Source organism: Poecilia reticulata, chromosome 2, assembly GCF_904066995.2.
Source record: "Poecilia reticulata chromosome 2, P_reticulata-male-v2, whole genome shotgun sequence".
NCBI lineage: Eukaryota > Metazoa > Chordata > Actinopteri > Cyprinodontiformes > Poeciliidae > Poecilia > Poecilia reticulata.
Genome location: NC_088831.1, coordinates 43853851 through 43873952, shown reverse-complemented (window position 1 = coordinate 43873952; position 20102 = coordinate 43853851). Strand labels below are relative to the sequence as shown.

At 41.6% G+C, this 20102-nt stretch overlaps 1 protein-coding gene across 1 annotated transcript; it reads right to left on the bottom strand.

The window, feature by feature from the left end:
• Positions 1-280: 280 nt before the first annotated feature.
• On the bottom strand, positions 281-19224 carry cavin2a (caveolae associated protein 2a). The gene is made up of 2 exons (XM_008404283.3): positions 18556-19224; positions 281-4540 (listed from the first exon to the last, which is right to left on the bottom strand). The coding sequence occupies exons 1-2, from the start codon at positions 19099-19101 to the stop codon at positions 3674-3676; spliced, it is 1413 nt and encodes a 470-aa protein (XP_008402505.2). The 5' UTR covers positions 19102-19224; the 3' UTR covers positions 281-3673.
• Positions 19225-20102: the final 878 nt, after the last annotated feature.

Genomic DNA, 20102 nt, shown 5'->3' with positions numbered 1-20102 from the left:
TTTGTGTTTTTGCAGTGCAGCCAGATGGTTTTAACCGATTTTGGTTTGTCCACCTGGTCAGTAGAAGGGAAACATTCTTCAGGCTGTATTTTAGTGAAGCAACTGTTTTTAGTCAACACTTAGCTAATGCTAATTTCAGCCTGAATCTGAATAAAGTGCTGCATGAAGCAGAGTTGAGCAACTGAGCCGCTCCCTGGACCGTGACTCATCAGCACCACGCCTCGTTTCAACTCAACACATTCTGACGTTTTCCTGCAGCAAATAAACCACAAAAAGTCAATTTCAGTGTTATAAAATCTTTATTGATTTATGCAAGACTAAACTTTGCAAAGAAACAGCAGGAAGCGTGGCAGGAAAGCATCTGTGACGGAGAAGATCTTTGGTTTAAGTGGCTAACAGAAAAAACAAGCATCCTAATTTTAGCTGCAAAATAAAAGCCCCTCTAACAGCTGATTTCACTTTCAGCAAGCAACACAGAAAAAGTTAATTTCAAAACAAAAGCTTTATTTATGCAAGCTAACAGAATATATGCAAAACCCCAAATATCTGGAGAATTTCTGGAGAAAAACATGAGTTTTAAAAAGACACACAGTGAGCCGTTTAGAAGAAAACACATACAATTATTGAGTGTTTTGTCCTTTTACATCCCATAGGTTGTTTCTGAAGCGATGCACCATATTTCTCATTTCCCAGATATTTTATGTGTAATTATGAATCCCATCATGAATAAAAGAGCAGGAACTATTCATCAGAATGAGCTTTGAATGACAACAGTTTGAATAAAAACTGATCTATTTAAAAAATAATAACAAGCAACAGGGGAAAATATCCAACAATAAAAGCAGTTAGTATATATTATAATATGTAATATAAAAGTGTTTCATTTTTATCTGCTTTCAGGTGTAAACAAGCAGGAATACTTCTGCAATTCACAAAATGTTTTTTTTTTTTTACTCGGATACGCAAATATATGTAAAACGACAAACAACATTTCCCATTTTTTTAAATTTCCCAATAATAAACATTCATTTATTTATTCACTCTCTCTCTCTCTATATATATATATATATACTGCTCAAAAAAATAAAGGGAACACTTAAACAACACAATATAATTCCAAGTAAATCAAACTTCTGTGAAATCAAACTGTCCACTTGGGAAGCAACACTGATTGTCCCTGAGGGTCCCTGTTGTCAATCAGTGTTGCTTCCTAAGTGGACAGTTTGATTTCACAGAAGTTTGATTTACTTGGAGTTATATTGTGTTGTTTAAGTGTTCCCTTTATTTTTTCGAGCAGTGTATATATATATATACTGTATGTAATTGTGCAAAAATGATAGAATGAGTGTTAATCTTCCATAAAGACTTCAGGGATAACAGATTTGTAAATGTGTGTTTTGCACAGTTAATATGGAGATGATATATTTAGACTTTTTTTGCTTTTTGGGGATTTATTTCATCCAGAATCATCAGTTTATGTGCCTATGAGTCAAGCTGGAACAGATTGTCGATCCCATAAAAAACATGTCTATTCCCACGGTTCAACACAAGCCTCAATGCAGAAAAACCTTTTAAAAATCCTGCCTGAAATCACCCAGGGCGACGTCACGGTCTCTTCCAGCACCTGGAGAACTTTCCCACAGCTTCCAGCACACCTGTGGTTCTCCCTGAACCTCCACCAGTTTCAGACTGGGAGGCCAGGAGGATGAAAAATGTGCCGAGCAGAAGCCATCCGTCAAACCTGGGAATGCTTCCCTCGGCTTTTATCTGCTCCCGTTCAACCCGTCCGGCAGCCACTCAAACTCCGTAAATTACGCTTAGAAACTTAAATGATTTCAATGTAAACTTTTGTTTTTATGCATTTGGAAAACTTTGATCTACAAGATGCAATCGATTAGAGTAAAACAGAGACGCATTCCTGGTGTGTTTTTACTCGGCAAAGCCATTGGAATCCGTCCCTACAGGTGTGCAATTACTCAGACCAGCTTGTGCAAGTCGAAGGCAGCGCAGCAGGACGCCTGAGCACGCAGGAGGCGTGGAAAATTTAATAATCATCCTGATTTAGATGCATATCTGTATTAAAATGAATCCACACTAAAGCAATGCAAGGCTGAGGTGGTAATGATGACAGTCAGCAAAGAAAAGTTCAGATTCCAGGCGATCTACAGCAGCAAGTAGTGAAGATATGGAAAAACAACGGGGTCAAAAATTTGCGTGGCCAAAAAAAATGTTGCTAAAAGTGACCTATTATGATTCCTTGAACAAGTTAGGATAGAGCTAAAACATGTTTATTACTGTTTTTGCACAAAATCATTCTTGGGTAATGAGATTTTACTGTAGATCTTTGAAAAGCAGAAGTGGAGCATCCCGCACAGCCAACAGAAATGCAGCAAGTGGTTACTATATGGTGAGGAAACAGCAAACACTTGTTACTTCTAGCAGCCATTGTCCAGCCCATACAGCGGTAAAACCAGCTGACCAAGCATGCCGGAGCTCAGCTTAGGTTGCTAGGTAACGGGCAGAACTCTGCAGGGGTTGCTAGGTAACGACAGAGTGCCCGTGGAATGTGGCTTAACAATCGGGAGGTTTGTGAAGCGGCTCTTTTTCCAGGCACCAAAAAATCTTAACCTACTGCCAGAAAACAGCTGGCATTTCTGGTTTTCTGTAAGCGGTTGGATTGTTTTAGAATCAGCAGAAACCCAAACGAAAAAACAAAAACATGCAAAATTTGGATTTTTCAAAATAGTTCTCCTTGAATTAAGCCACCAAGCTTTTGTGTAATGTTAGTTCACCATGCTTTAATTTGCATTACATTAAGTCTGAAGTTTTGCTAGGTTTTTTTACTTTTACAGTTTATATATAAAGAAATGTTAAATGTATCTATTTTTATGGACATATTACCATCAGTGGCAGCATTTAGTCAAAACCTTCCTATAATTTTGTGAAATGAAGATATTTCTGTTTAAAAGACGTGTAAAGAAACATTTTCATCACTTTCTGCCCTAAAACCATAAAACAAATAGAGCTGTGACTTTAGTGTACAGTCAAATCAAATCCCAGGTTACTGCCACCAAACTTTAGCAATTATCTCACTTTTATATACATTTTAAATGTTTTTTTTTTAATAGTTTGTAGGTATTCCCCGGCCCCCCATGATATAGGAATAATTTACAGTTGTTCTTGTTTTGATAGTATTAATATACTATATTACTACAACATGATGTTCTAAATCAGTTATAAGATCAGAAAATAAGAGGAAAACAGATTTACAATTGCTCTGCTGTAGCAGAAGACGGTGGACGACCAGATTGACCGGTTGGGTAGGATCTGGAAATCCAGTAAACATCCTCAACAAGCCAACAAAGAGGAAGGGAAAAAACCCGTCTCATTCCAGCTCTGGCACAACCTGGCAACGCGCTGCCTCAGCAGGTTGTGTTTTTCTTTTTCACTTTCCAGAAAACTCAGAGGGAACAAAAGAGGCCGTTTTTCAGCGAAGAACCTCCTGCAGGAGGAAGACGGTTGCTCCAGCGCCCTGGAGATGTTGGTGATGTGGCAGTGAGTTACGGTGGATCCCAACCCGACAGCCAGGAGGGACGTTTGGGTCTTCTGTAATCCTAGGAACTCAAAGACGAATAGAAGAAGAATCGGACTTGATGCTTTCAGCCGACTGGCATTAAGACACTTGCTCCACGGCGATCGTTTCTGTGGTGATCTGGACTTCAGCCGTCACCTCAACGGGGCTTTTCTGCTTCTCTTGATCTTCCTCCTCCTCATCCTCGCCAATATCTTCATCGTGCTCTGGAACCGCCAGGCCAGCCAGACCCTCGCCGTTGATCTCCGCCTCTACGCTGGAGGAGGACTTCCCGTTGACGGACACCTCTGCCTGGATGGTTTCCGTCGTGGTCGGACTCAGGCTCTCCACCACCTCCTTCATCACCTCTTCCTGGATGTGAACCTCGCCTGAGGGAATCTTATCACCCAGACCAGTCAGCGCAGGGATTTCCACGTGGGCTTTTTCCTCTGTGGATTTCATTTCTTGAGCAGGCGCATCCCCATCTCTGACCTTCTTGACGTTGAAGGTCATTGGGGAAATCTTGAAGGAGGAGGCCCTGGCGGTTGGGGATTTGGGGTGGCTCGGGGTGAAGCTCTTCTTGATCTTCTCGCGCTTCTCTTGAGGAACAATCTTGGAGGTGATCTGGTTTACCTTCTCGCCGATCTTGGCTTGTGTGAAGGCCTTCTTTATGCTGTCGACCTTCTTCAGACTGGAGCGTTTGAACCGGTCAGACCTTCTTTCGAACTTGATGGGGGAGACATCGTACTCCAGGGAGTCGCCCTCGCCTCGTTGCGACGCAGCGCAGGCCAGGTCAGGGTCGTCGTCTGAGGACAGGCTGATCTTCTGGAGCATCTCTTCCTGAGTGCGGCTGCCGTCAATAGATCCTGTGACAGACGGAGCCGGCTGGATGGTGGACTCTGCGTCGTACTGGCTTGGTACGGGAGTCTTGGGGGAGACCACCACGTTGGCAGGGATCTCATTGTCTTCCTATTGGGGGACAGAAGAAAGAGACAGATGTTAAAGGAGATCTATTATGCTCCCTTGAAGAGGTTAGAATAGGTTAGAATAGGTTTATGGATGGTACAAAACATGTTTATTACATAACACAAAATCAAGATTTTAGTCGGGTGAGTCCTGCCTATTTTGAGCCATTTAAAGGCATCCTGTCACTTTAAATGCAAATAAGATGCTGCTGGCCACGCTCCGGCTGAACATTTACAATCACACAAACAGATGCACAATTATACAAATATGCATCTTTGAAAAGCAGAAGTGGAGCCATCTGCACAACTCACAAGAATGTAGCGAGTGGTTTCTGGATGATACGTCAACAACAAAACTCGGTGTACAATGGCTGCTGTTTTCCACAATTGCATACAGCTGACCAAATGTGCTGGAGCTCAGCTTGGGATGCTAGGTAACGGGCAGAACTCGGCTGGGGTTGCTAGGTAACGGGCGGAACTCGGCTGGGGTTGCTAGGTAACGGGCGGAACTCGGCTGGGGTTGCTAGGTAACGGGCGGATCTCGGCTGGGGTTGCTAGGTAACGGGCGGATCTCGGCTGGGGTTGCTAGGTAACGGGCGGATCTCGGCTGGGGTTGCTAGGTAACGGGCGGTCCCTGCTGATTTGTTACGTTACATTCAGGAGTTTTTTTTAGCGAATATAGCAAAAATAACATTTCTGATCATCCCATCAATTGTGTGTTTTATTTACCACCAATAACTGAAACTTATCCAGATGACAGATCAATGCCCACCCCTACTTCAAATAATACATTCCAGTACATAAATCCCTTGAATGTAGAGCTGTGTATCTCTTTATTTAAGGCAGCTAATCTCTCCTAGACATTGTCGAAGAAACGTTGACTTTGTGTTTAATATGCTTTGGCATCCAGGCTCGGTCTGAACAGACCAGTCTCTGCATGCCTTTCCCCTGAATTCTGAGGAATTTCACTCGTTTCTTTTGAAGGATTCCAACACGTCTCTGTATCGCACAAACACACCATAAACAGAGACGAGCTTCATATCCACCATTTGACTTGCTGCCTGCTCATCTGTGCACAATCAGAAGCATGCAGGCACCAACGGTCTTCTCCTCCAGTGGGGATTTATGAGCTCCCACTCCTTTCTCTGGCCGAGCCGGAGCGAGGGAAGAGCGGCGCTGCAGATCCAGCGGCTGACATACTCCAGTGAACATGTGAGACGCTCATAAACAAACGGTGGGAAGATCATCTGAGGTTCAGAAACCCGCTGTATTGTAAACTTCACTGGTTTATAGTCCACATCACATGTCTGGGTTAGCTAGCTGACCGATTCAGCTGGTTGACTGTGAGACCGGCCACATGACTCGCAGGATAAAAGGTCAGACTAAATGGAAACAAAGTTTAATCTGGATTTCACTTCCATCAGGACTGAAAATTACAGAGATTATAGAAACATTTTACCGTAAAAACGAGATAAAAAACATATGAATGATGAACAGATGGATGTCTTGGTTAAAAGATAAAGTCTGAATCTATTTTCCAGTCTTTTCCAGGCCTGGAGAATCCTTAACCTCCTCCATGCTGTAGAAACGCCGAGTCATGCGTTTCTCGGCCATCACCGGGTTCATGTCACCAAACTTTCAGATCTGACGTCGTTTCCTCCTGAAATCCCTTCATCCAGAACCAAAAGCAACTTTAAAAACCTCCAGAAACATGTAACCCAGCCTCTCTACCCCATTTCTCTTTATATTCCTTCACAGTAAATTCATCTGCTTGGTGGGAAAACATGAAGAACCGAAACTTTAACCCCGTTCCCCAAAGCTCGTCGCTCTGTTAGGTGATGCAACCTGCATGGACGGACAGAAAGCATGTCTGCATTTCAAAGAATGCCTGGCAGCTTGTGAGACATTCCCAAAGTGCTCCCAGCATGTTTACAGACCAGGATGACTCATTTATTCATCAATGTTTTGTCCTTACCTAATAAACATTTAAAAATAAAAATGTGCGCACACTGCGTCCTGTTTTTAAAGCGCCGGTATCTCCTGCCCGGATCTATAAAAATGCAGCCATGAATCACGGCTCAGGTGTGGGCCAGGCATGCGAGAGATCTCCCAGGTAAAGAGGATAAATCTGTCAGTGTGTTCTGAAGACGGGGCCAGCCCTAACCCGGAGTGCAGCCGCCAGTTATTCAAGGAGAAAGAACAATAAAAGCCTCAGGAGGAGACCTGGTTTAGTCAGATAACTCCAGCAATGCAAAGAAAATCTGCTCCAATCTGATATGTATGTTAAGAACCAAACCAGCTAAAACATCCTGGAACATTAATTTCTGGGTTTGAACCAATAAATCTCTTTTTTATCTTGGTCTTCACAGCTGAAATCCACAAAAACTTGATGTTTTTCTCTAAAAACACTCATAAGTATGTTTTATAATAGCTCTAAACACCAAATATACACCAATATGCATTAATACACACAGTGAAAACTATGTTAGCATTAGAAGCTAACAACAACAGCGTTCCGTTTTCCCGCTCCAGAAAGAACAGCCAATCAGCATCAAGGAAAATAAATGGCACTCCTCGATTGGCTGCCTTCCAAATGCCAGACCAAATCCGCCTGGAAACAGATAAAATCCACAAATATTTTAGTTTTTTCCCCTCAATGCTCAAAAGATTTTCCTGTTTTGTAGGCCGTCCTAATCAGCCTCCATCATCCTGATGATGTCATTTTGTTTGCAGGTTTGAATCCACTATAACCTTTTAGAAATAGATTTTATAAGGACTTTTGAAAACTGAACTTTTAATTGGCCTGGACAGCAGCTGTCTGTCCATCTGTCCTTCCTGCAGTTGGACACCAGTGAAGCTCCAGGCGGAAACGTCCGATAGGCATCAAAAACAAACCGTCACGAAATTAAAAGTCAGGATATTTTTAGGCTGTAAACAGAAAGCAGGAAACTGGCCTGGAGGAGAATATTATGTTTATGTTTTCAGCTCTTCTCCTTTTATACAGCGGATAAAATTAGATTTGAACAGATTTTTTCTCCATAAATATATTTATATCGACAAGAAATTCACACCAGACGTTGGTAACAATCCACAAATAAAAAGAAAATGAAATGAATTTAACCGACTGAGAGTCAGGATTGGTTTTAATCAGCTCCACTCTATCAGGTCATTATGAGGGAAACAGTTTATTTTGCTTCCCTGCATCAGGATGATAGGAACCGGTATCTGGTGGAACCTCAGTCCGGACATGTTGGACTGGATCCGGTTTGTTCAAGAAGAAAAGCTGAAGGAGCAGAAACTGAAACTGCAATGGAGTATTAGGGTATAAAGGGTTATTAATATCACTAAAATACATTCATTTTATAAGAATAAAGTTGTGATAATACCAGATTAAAGTTGCAATAAAAGGATAAATCAGATAATATGTGAATAAAATTGTTATACAAAGATATAATATTACAAGAATGAAGTAATAAAAATACTTCAATAAAGTCGTAATAATTAGACAATAAAGTAACAATAATATGAGAATAATGTAGCAATAATACGGTAAGTCGTAATAATACGACCATAAAGTTGTAACTTTATGAGAATAAATTCTCAGTAATATAAGATTAAAGTGATGATATGAGAATAAAGTCGCAATATTACGATAAATCGAAATAATCCAAGAATAAAATGTTAATACGAGAATAAAACTGTAATAATGAGAGAATAAAATAGAACCGTAGAACTTTATTCTTTTGTTTTTACAATGTTATTCTGGTAATTAAAATAATAATTAATATGTTTTATATTGTGGCTCTAAAACTCCATTTTAGTCAAACGAATCTAAACTTTGTCCCCTTAAAGGTCGACTTCCTGGAAACAACCTGCTGGTTTCCAGTTGGTCCCAAAACGTCCTGCAGGTTTTCAGCTTCTTAAACGAACCTGACCTCAATTTAACCTTCGATCGTTTTGGAAGAAACGCCACAAACAGCATTTTCCTCCGGACCATGTGACCCAGGACGGACTGAACGCCTCCTGATGCTGCCCTGGGAACCTCGTTAATTATCCTGAGGACAAACTCATTAGTGACGGTGCAGTTTGCCTGATGGACGCCGGCTTTTGTTTAAAGAAAGAAACTCTTTCACAAGTTCAGAAAAACAACGATAATCCAGGCTGACAGCAGAGAGCAGCGAGTTACGCAACCTGGTGTTTATCAGCTGCACGGTACCATTAGCATCTAATGGCTAGCCTGTAAGCGGAGGCTCATCAGGGCGTGGCTCAGTGGGCTCACCTTTCAGATAAAGGGCCGGTCATGTAACTGAACACCTTTAATTTAGCCTTTCCAGCTGAAACATCTATTTTAAATGAGCAGGTGTGTGAAGGAAGGAGAGTTAGTTTTCCTTCAGACTGAGCAACAGCAGCTGCTTGGCTTCAATCAATGAAGACGATCAGACCTGATCAAATCCAAATCAAAGTTTGGAAAATAACTTCAGCTGGCTGCAAATTGATACCAAATATATTATGTAACAAATTAGGTTTGCATATTCAAAACAAATGAATGAGAGAGAAAGAAAGAAAGAAAGAAGAAAGAAAGAAAGAAAGAAAGAAAGAGAGAAAGAGAGAAAGAAAGAAAGAAAGAAAGAAAGAAAGAAAGAAAGAAAGAAAGAAAGAAAGACCAAACTGTTATTTAAAAGCTTTTTTTTTAACCAATTCAAATGTTGGGTTAACAGATTTTGTCTGAAAAAATGTGTTTGTAATCATAAATCCCAGTGATGCACCTCAACTCCTGCAGTTGGGACGTCTGGAGTCCAATCAGAAGTTTCCACCATAAAACACAAAATCCAAGATGGCCGCCGCACAGATAAATTCAGGTTTGTACTCAGAAATACATGATCCATCTCAAACTGGACCAACAATCATTTAATTCACTAATTCAAGTCCACAGTTTCATAGTTGTTGTTTTTTTCTTCAGATTTTGGAGTTCATGAAGTTTTACATCAGGCCAATCAAAATGTCACAGACTGCTCTGTCCAGAAAGTTGAGTGGAAGGACAAACTATGAGCCATCACACACCAGTTCATGAACGTATTTAAAAGTATAGTTGGACTAAAACTGTTAAATTCTTTATTGTTCTATGTTTCTGGGTTCTCTTCAGCTGCATCAGAGAATCAATAAGGAAATTAAAACTTGATGTTTGTCTAAATAATCTGCGTTACACGAGTTTAACCATTTCAGCTTCGGCAGCGAAACAGATGAACTTCATGTTGACGTTTTTATTTTCTGCTCTTTAGTAAAAACCAGACAGACGGGAAGCTTTAAATGAAACGACAACAACAACGGCTGGGTGGACATCTTTCGCTCTCTGACTCGACCCGCCTGCAACGCGACCCGGATCATCCAGCGCTCCAACCAGAACCTTCAGCAGGAGCAGCGGCTGCAGCGCCGCCGGGAAAATCTCCCCTCATCTGCAAACGTTTTGACCAGAGCCATCTGTGGACATGGGAAGGAAGCAGGAAGGAAGAGGAAATCTGGGATTTGTCTTTGGAGCAGAACAAACACGATGAGCTCCGCGCACACGGAAAAACACGGAAAAATACAGGAAAACATGGAAAAATACGGGAAAACATGGCGACCTGCTCAATTAATGACCTGAAGTCTTTGGCGTGTTCACCGGCCTCTCCGCCTCTCCATCACACAACCCGACGGCCTAGTCAAGCCCGTCGCCATGGTGACGCCATGGTGACGCCATGGCGCCGTAATCTTGGAGCAGACCATTATTTTACTCATCCGGTTCATGATGTTTAACTTTCCGTGACATCATCAGAGTAACGTGGAGCTGCAGCTGTTTGAGTTCTTATCGCTTTAACTTCCTGACCTCCAAGCAGATCACATCACAAAAGTTTCACTGCTGGTTTAAAATCTTTTTCTGTCAGGAATGATGGAAAAACGTTTTCCTGAGTTCCGCCCTCGACATTCCTCCGCATTTCCAGTTCAGTAAGTCGGTGAGTCGCAGTGCAGAGCCATTCTTTTTCATATCAACCATTGTTTGATAAGAGCAAGCAGAGATAATGTTGGACAAAGCTTTTGGTTAAAGGGCAAGATGGCCGCCACAAAAGTGCAGGAAGTCATTATTGTTCGTTTTTTATGCTTGAGACAGAAGTAAAATGAAAACCAGCAGAAAGCTGATTGTGTTTCCCTTCCTGACAGGAACGCCGAGGCTCCAGAGAGCCAATCAGAGGAAAGAGATTCACACACAAAGTTAAGCAGGAAGTTTTTCAATGGGTTTGTTTGGATCCACTCAGCTGAAACTCTCAGCTCTGACTTTCTAAAGCTACAAACAAAACAAACAGAGCTCCTCCGCTGCGTCCGAGGCGCACAAAGCAGCGTTACAGCAGGTCCTTCCTGTTAGGCTCCATCACTGCTCACTCACTTCAAATAACATTTCTGCTGGCATTTACACAACTTTTAGTTTCATCTACTGTAAATAGACGGTTGAGTCTTAATGCACATGATGAAGTACTAAGATGGGAAAAAAATAGATTACGAGAAACAAGTCAGAATATTAAAAGAAAGAAAATCAGAATAAAATCATGCAACTAAAGTCATGATTAACGAGAATAAATTTGTAATTTACAAGAATAAAGTGAGAAAACTCGTAAAAATACAAGAATAAAGTTGTACAACAAAGTCATATTTAAGCCATTACAATGTGAGAAATAGAAAGATGAGAATAAACTTATAATACAAGAGTAAAGTCATAATATCACCAGAATAAAGTCGTTACATCAGTAGAAAGCAGTAGTAATTTTATGATAACAAGAAAAACTTAAAATGAGCACGTTGAGCATCTTATGTATTTTGGTTTTATAAATATTCAGATTTTAATTCATCATTAAGTTATTTTCTGCACCAGGATTTCAAACGACCGAGTCCCAGACCAGCTGCTCATGTTGCCCATCAAAGTTTTTCCCTCATTAAAAACTTTTCCTAATAATTTTATGAACGTCTTCAGGGAACATTGTGACTTTATTCTTAGTAACGCACCTTTTGTAAAGTTTACAAAGATGATCCTCAGTTCCACACAGCAAATATCTGATAACTTCAAAGTATGTTTCAGTTTGAATGTTTGAAAATGTTATTAATTTGTTTATTTGCTTTTCTAAAACTTTTTAATATTGTGTGAACCTTCATGCTGCTCGTCTCTGTGGGACAATAAAGGACATTTTTCTTCTATAAACTGTTTTTCATAAAGTTTCATGTTATCTATTAGAACCATCTACTGGAACCTAGCAAGGGTGTACTTACTTATAAATAAGATTTTAACAGTATTACTTTATTATTTTAATAAATAATGATGATTTTGAATCTGGTTTGTTTTTGTTCACTTGATTTTCAAATTAAATGCATTTTTTTGAAAATGGTAAAGAGCAAATTATGTGAATGTCCAAGAATTAAAAGAGGGTGTACTTACTTATTTTGCATGACTGTACAGTATGAAATCGAGCCAACTGTTTTAGTTTGTTAAATTGTGCATCTGTTGACGTTTAACGTGTGTTTTGGATGTGAACCAGAGGAGAGCGAACGGCTGCGGACGTGAGTTCAACCAGCCTCGTTAACGAGTTAATACCAAAGCTAAAACCAGAGACATGCAAACTAAGAGCCGCCCAAAACAAAGACGCTCTGTTCCTGGTGGAACCAGCCGCTTCACGGCGCTAATGCAGCCCCGTTTTTACTGTAATTAAAATTTTAAAAACAGCTCCATCTCAGAAAGCCGAGTCCTCACTGCAGAATGTTGGACGTCTGCAGAGGAAGTTCTCCCAGGCTCTGCAACATTCTCAGGTCTTCTCAGTGTAATTAAAGCCGGAGCGAAACGAGAAGAATCTGCAGCTACAAACTTGCATTTGCCTCCAAGACCGAAACAGTTGAGCCGACTGGTCAAACCTGAATGCAGGAGGTTCGTCTGCACGCATGCAGTCTGCTGTCACCGCATGAGAAATGCAGCTCATACAATATATATTCTTTTTTCCTTTCCTTGTTGTTGCTCCGCTCATCATTTTCCTTCTCTATATTTATCCTCGGCTCTGCGTTGTGCTGTAAACCCAGAGGATTATCTGAGGAATGAGCCCCAAAGGGAAAGTAAGAATGATAACAGAGCAGGAACGTAGTTCGTAAACAAACTTCATTGTTCATTTGGAGAGCACGCCTTAACAGGCTGGGAACTCACCTTAACACGCAGAGCAGGTTTTTATTCCCGCTAAAAATACACAAACCTATGTAAAAAAAAGTGCAGGAAAGTCACTTTTTCTGCTCTGATGGCACATTTACAACAAAGCTGCAACTTTAACCTAAAATAAGTCACTAGAAGTGTGTGAACACCCTGAAACAAGTTATACATCACCATGAGGAACATGGCTGTAGCCTCCAGCCAGCAGCCTGCTGCAACCTGTGGAGGAGGATCAGATTCCCACACGACGTCTGCACCAGGCAGCAGCAGCAGAAACCGTTTCCACACAACTATTTAAGCTTCACAGGTACAAACGCATCAAGAGAAAATCACTATAAATGCCCCTAAAGGCCAAACTTCACTATCTTTGTCTTTGCACAAGAAAAATATCAAAGTCTGAGTTAAAAGCAAAGAAACGGGTTATGCAGAATAATTTTACTGTAATCACTGAACTGGAGGTCACATCCTGAGAAATCTGCTTGGTTTTATCTTTTCATTTTTTAACCTTTTTTAGTTTGTAAGTGCATCAAACGAGCAGAGTAAAGGTTTAGGGTTAGAGAGCGACGCTTTGATGCAAAAGGGAGGATAAAGTTTTAATCTTTTAATTACGAGTTGGATTTAAAACCAATCTATGAAGGAACTTGGAGCACCTTTTTTTATTTTATGTTACGTGAAATTAAAAAGTCCAGTCGAGTTTCTTAAGAAGAAAATCAGAATCTTGTCTAATGAAAAACCGTCACCTTTATGCTTATTGAAGAAATGTCCATGATTGCCTCTGAAGCCCATTTCACCCTGAAGTCTGCAGCAGCAATTTGTGCAAAACTTGGCAACATCAAAGTCCTCCAACATGCCTAACAGAGAACCCACACCTGTAGTTCCTTCATTTGATCTGAGTCACTTCTTCAGCTTATTGACTGCTTACATTTTCAGTTGGTTTGAGTTTTTTTTCAAGCTCCAGCTTGCAGCAGGTGACTGCTGTGCCAGGCCACAGTCACAACCTAAACAAACCACTAGAGTTGGAAACATACCAAGACCGTCTCATCCAGACGGTTGTTTTCATCCAGACCCAAACGAGACGCTCTAATGAAGAAAGCAAACCAGAGTTTGTTTAAATGGACTCAACCAGAACATCCTCAGTTTGAGGCAGAGAACCAAACCTTTGAAGGCCCTTTAAGGAGTAAATCTACCCAATGAAGCATTCTTATCTCTCGTTTAAAAAGTTTTCTTTTCTGGTAGAAAATGCAACTAATGTGGAACCAAACATGCTTCACCATCATGTTAGGACATTAAATCCTGTAAAAGTTTGACCAACAGGCCTTTTCAACTGCAGGAATTAAAGAAAATGAATGTGATTTATGAGTTTCTTCCTCTGTATCAGAGGCTGACTTGAGTGAAAAGATTAAACAAGGAGGGAAAAACAGGCTTTACTTCCTTCTCTCTGAAGCTGGATTAAGCAACAACCTTTGATTAAGTGTTGCAGCACAAAGCATCAGGACGGTTGGTAACAAAGCAAACAAGAACAATGACAGGAGCTTTACCTGTCAGTGCAAACCTCTGAACTTTCCCTCCCAAGAGGTTTTTACTTCTAACCGAGCCTCTCGCTCCGCTTAAATTCAATCTGGCATCCTGGCTCTTCTGAGAAATAAACAGCGACAAGAAAAGTTATGAGCTGCTCAGAAATAGATGACTTTTGTCGCAGGAAATGAAATTAATGCAGACTGAGGCAGGAAAGCACAATAAGCTAAACAAACCAGTACAGCGCAGCAGTAATTAAGGCCTCATTAGTGGCTTAGCAGAGCGGGAGACATCTCTGTCCAACTGGAGTGGGTACGGACCTCCCCGTTTCCACCTCAGCTGTCCCATACAGGAGCATGACTGTTTGGGATCAATCAGGACGCGCCCCCGCCCTCCTCCGCTGATATCCAAGGGCCTCTGTGGTTTGAGTTTGGCAACAGATAAGTGTTATCAAAGCTCTCAGGGAATTGGAACAGGTGGTGGAACAAAAGATGAGGGCAAAAACTGAGTTACATCAAAGAGAAAGCCAAACTGAGAAAGCAAAACCTGACATTAGGGGCAACAGAAAATGATGGGCGCCAATTAGAGCCAAGAACAGAAAGGAAAGAATTCCTTCAGTGGTCCTTCCCCTCAGGCACAGCGAGGCTCTTTTACAGCCGCAGTAAAGCTAAACTGAGGAAGCAAAATCTGACGTTAGGGGCAGCAGGAAACGACGGGTGCCAATTAGAATCAAGAACCAAAAGGAAAAAAGAAAAAGAGTTGCACTCTATTCTTCCAGTCCTCCCTCCCCTCAGGCACAGTGAGGCTCTTTTACAACCACGGTAACTGCTGCACCTCTGAATTTTTGCAACTTTTAACATTTTTAAACACAAAATCATATTGGGTTGCTAGTGGATTGATGTAGAGCCCCTACCACCAGGCTTAGCAAATTTCTAGGGGAAATTCTGCAAAAGCTAAACTGAGGAAGCAGAATCTGACATTAGGGGCAGCAAAAAATGATGGGTGCCGATTAGAGTGAAGAACAGAAAGGAAAGGAACACAGGGCTTCACTCTGTTCCTTCAATCCTCCCTCCCCTCGGGCACAGCAAGGCTCTTTTACAACCGCAGTAACTACTTACACCTGACCATCAAACGGCATTGCTGCATGCACACACATGCAGATACTTGGCCTTACTGCGCCCGTATGCAGACACTGCAAGCTCGACTCACAGAATGCACATTAAACTGAGGCCGAGCAGCTTGAAAAACATCCAAAGTGGAGACAAACCAACAGACCGGCTTAAACAGGTTAAGGTTCTTGGCACCTGCTGCATTTGAACAACAGAGGCTCAGTACCTGGGAAACCAGATAACAACGGTGGTAAAGAGCTCTCTGTGGCTCTGCCTGAGTCAACAACAATGCCCCCTCCTTCTTTTACACGACACACACACATTCAGCAGGATAAAAACCCACGCTGACTCCTAGTAAACCGGCCCATATCAGGTTTTATGGCTTTAATGGCGACTACTGTACAGCCAGATGAACTTTTTAGGATTTTTATTTATTTATTTTTTCCAGATCAGTGAGTTTTACCTCCACAGGTCATAGGAAACAGCTGAAGCTGAACATCCCTTCTAAACCCAGGAGTGTGTGTGAACGCCTGCTGCAGCCTGTAAGCAGATCCAGGCAGAGTCAGCGTCTAAAGCCGTCCTCTATTATCTCCTGCAGCTCCGTTCTCAGACACACCCTTCTTTTCTGGAGCACAGGGACAAGCTGTGAGTGTGGGTGGGTGTTGCTGGGACCTTAAGCTTGTGAATACTGGGATCGTGTTGTTCACCTCTGCAGTTGTTGGTCGGAGGTCCCGTCAGACGAGTTTCAGGCGTAAATGTGCGAGGCTTTGCAGCTGGACGCACACATCCTGACCACACCCACGACTCCAGGCAAATAGGAATGCAAATGGGACTCAAACAGAGCAGCGTGTGTACTAACGAGAACGGAGTCGCTTTGAAGTTACTCTTTTATAATTTAGGAATTATTTCCTTAAAAATGTATAACATTCAAACTGAAAACCGACACTTTCTGTTCCCACTAAACTTCTGCAACAACCACAAGAAATCACAACCAAGCGGATCTGACTCGTCATGAATGAGCTGAAGTCTGATTCATGAGATTTCAGCAGAAAACAATGAGATATGGTTGTTTTGAGGGAAAATCTTGAGCCCAGGACTGATTTAGCCGTGCTCTGGATGCTCAATAACTTAATTTTTATGAACCATTTCAGAGATCTTGTATAGTTTTTGTTTTGAATTAAAAGGGTAAAACATGCCTGTTTAAAACAACATGCCATGTCCAGAACCTGAACCACTGAAAACACATTGGAGCGGACAATCACATACTTTACTACAGTACGATTAAAAACAGGTACAAATGTTTGACCCAAAGTTGTACCAGAAGCTGGAACATAGCAAACCACAAGCAGCAAAACTCTGCAAATACTTGAGGCTCCTTCTAAAAAGGCTTTCAGCTGCCAGTTTTAGCAGTTCAAACACCAAATATACCTTAACGTGCATTAATAGTGGACGCCATCTTGGCACGACCTCAGCAGCTAGCATCTATGGTCGCATCCCTGCTGTTACGGGAATCAGCCAATCAGGATCAAGGAGAATGACTGGTGCTTATACCAATAGCCAATAGCGTGTCAAGCAGCAACCTGCCAAATTATTTCAGCTTCCCAAGCTGCATTTTCTAAATATGTTCAATAGAAATGCAAATGGAGAAGAAAAATAGTGAATCAGCAACATTTTTTTTAGAATAATTTTTAAAAAATCAGCAAGCAGGAATATTTTTCACAAAAAATGGAGTTATGCTCCACAGAAAAATACGCAAATATGTTAATTTTTCCAAATAATTTGGAGCTTCATTTTTGGATTACATTTTTTAATACACCCCATTAAACACGGAAAATATTCACAAATATTTTGAAGTTTGATTCCACAGAAAAATCAACCAACAAGTGAATTTTTTTGCAAATAATTTAAAGGAATCCTTCACAAAAATAATATGCAAACAGGGGGAAAAATTAGCAAATAATTTGGAGTTACACTCCAAATAAAACGTGAATAATTTGGTGTTGTATTACACAGAAAAATCTGCAAAAAGAGAAACTTTTTCCAAATAATTTGCAGTTATGCTCCTTAGAAAAATCAGCGAGTAGAGAAGTTTTTGCAAATATTTAAAGTTACATTCCACAGGAAGATTGAGAACATAAATGAAACTGGTAACAATGTCACAATTTTAAACCCTAGAATTTTATGAAATTCATTTCTGCAGATGTTTGCTACTGCAGAATGAATGTAAATGATTAAAAACTGGATTATGTGTAGAAACCATTTGAAAGTTTGTACTGTTGTGTCCTGAACTCAAATTAAGTCATAAACTGACTTTCCTTACAAACATTTCATCAAATTGTTTTGAAAATAAGTAATAAATTTATGAGCCTCACAACTTTATCTAATATGATCAAAGATGATCGACCAAAATATGAGGGAATTTAGCAGGACGAGAAATAAAATATAATAAAAAGAAACACATGATAGTAGTAGATTATTTAAATATTTGGTTCTGCATTTAAAGCTGCAGTATGTAACTTTTATTGTTAAAGTTATTTTTACATATTTGTTAAAATTGTTTCAATGTCAGAACAGTTTATGGGATGATTTGTGAAAAGTTCCACTTCCTCTTTGAGCAACTTTTCCTATCTGAAGAAAAAAACAACCAATCAGAGCCAAGAGGCGGGACTTAGCGCTGCCAATCACTCTCATGTATGCTGCTAAATGTGCTAATGGTGGAGAATCAACAGGATAATAATTTATGGTGAAACTAATTAGCCTTAGCGCTCATGGCAGGCTATGTTGTGGTGGTGATTGACAGCACTAAGTCCCGCCTCCTGGCTCTGATTGGTTGTTTCTAGTTAGCACTGAGAGAAGACAGAGGCTCTCCATTTTTTCACTAATTAACTGTCACAACATGATGTCAGTTTCACCAAACATGTAAAAAATAAACATTGTTCATAAAAGTTGCAGCTTTAAAGCAGCTGATTGGGCAGCACTCCCAGCAGTTTCCTCATGATTCATCATGACAGCTCAGACTAAAACAACAACCTGACTGCGATCGGAGTAATCACCAGGTCTGCCGTTTTAAATAGATCTCAGAAACCGCACTCCTCCATAATAACCTGCTGCAGTTTCACAGGTTCTGCCTCTCAAATGGCGCAAACTGAATGTTTTGGTGCAACTTTTTTTAAACCGACTAACCTGGAAGATGAGCACTTTGAAGTTGTTCCTCTTCAGCAGGTGGTTGTGGTTGGCCTCCAGCTTCTTCACCTGCACCGCCTGCCTGTCCAGACGCTCCTTCACCTCCTTCACGTTGCCGTTGACTTTGCGGGAGCGCTCCAGCAGCTTGTTGACGCTGTTTGCGGTGGACAGGTGGGTCTTGGAGAGGCGCACCACGTCGCCCTGCACCACCCGCACGGCGCCCTCCAGGTCGGACTGCCGCTGCTCCATCCTCTGCTGGTTCTCCTGCACCGCCTCCATCATGTTCACCAGCTTGTCCAGCAGCGCCACCACCGTGATGGCGCTCACCTGGCCGGGCGGGGAGGGCGCGGAGGCCGCGGTGGGGCTCAGGGGGCCCCGCAGGCTGAGCCGCTTCAGGGTCCCGGTGGGGGTCGGGGAGCAGGGGGCGGAGGACGGGCTGATCTGCAGCTCCGTGTTGTCGGGCTGCAACTGTGGGAGGGTGTGGGTGCTGCCAGATACACTGACCGACACGCTGCCGGGCTCTGCGTGGGACCCTTCGTCTTCCATGGCTCCTGAACTCAAGCAGCTCCTCTGCAGAGGGGGTGTGGGGTTGCTGTCACTCTGCCGGGCTCCGCAGCGACTGCGGGCGGGCTGAGAAGCTCCTTGGAGTGGGTTCGGCCTCCACGCCCCTTTCTGACACGCACAAACACGCCGTGAACTTTCCAAACACCTCCCCTGCCGGCCAAAAGGAGGGGCCGCGTTGCTATGGGAGACGAGCAGGCCGAGCCCTGCTGCTGGACCGACTGATGGGAGTTCCGCTCCGTTCGGGATCCTGGCTCCATGGATCGGCTCACCCAAAAGAACCGGTCCTTTTTACTCACAAACAGCTCTTCACTCACTATTCTAATATAGATATAGTTGTACGGCGGTGTGTTAGAGTCATTATAGATAAAAAAGGAGTAAATTTCCGCAAAAAAAAATCATAAGTTTTGAGATTAATCTCAGAAAGATTCTATTTTTTTGGCGGATAGTTACTACACCTTTAAAAAAAAATCTACAACAGCCCTACGTCACCGTAGAGTTGTGACCGAAGAACACACATATAGTTTTATAAACTTTCATTTGATTAAACTTCAACATGTATGTTGAAGTTTTGGTTTTTGACTATAACGATTCTTCAAGTAATTTGATGTTTATATTCACCCTGATATTGTGGCGCTTTAGCATTAGCTTCTACTTATTACTTCGTTGGTTTAACACTTTAGCATTAGCTTCTACTTATTACTTCATTGGTTTAACACTTTAGCATTAGCTTCTACTTATTACTTCATTGGTTTAACACTTTAGCATTAGCTTCTGTCAGATACCATGTTGGCTTTTTAGCATTAGCTTCCACTAATAACTACAATGTTTTAAAACATTAGCATTTGCTAACTACCATGCTGCTATTGGTATTCCTCTAATTAATATGTCGGCATAGCAGTTTAGCATTAGCTTCATTTAATTGTTATATTGGCATAAAGCTTTAGCATTAGCTTCTGCTAATTACCATGTTGGTGAAGCATTGC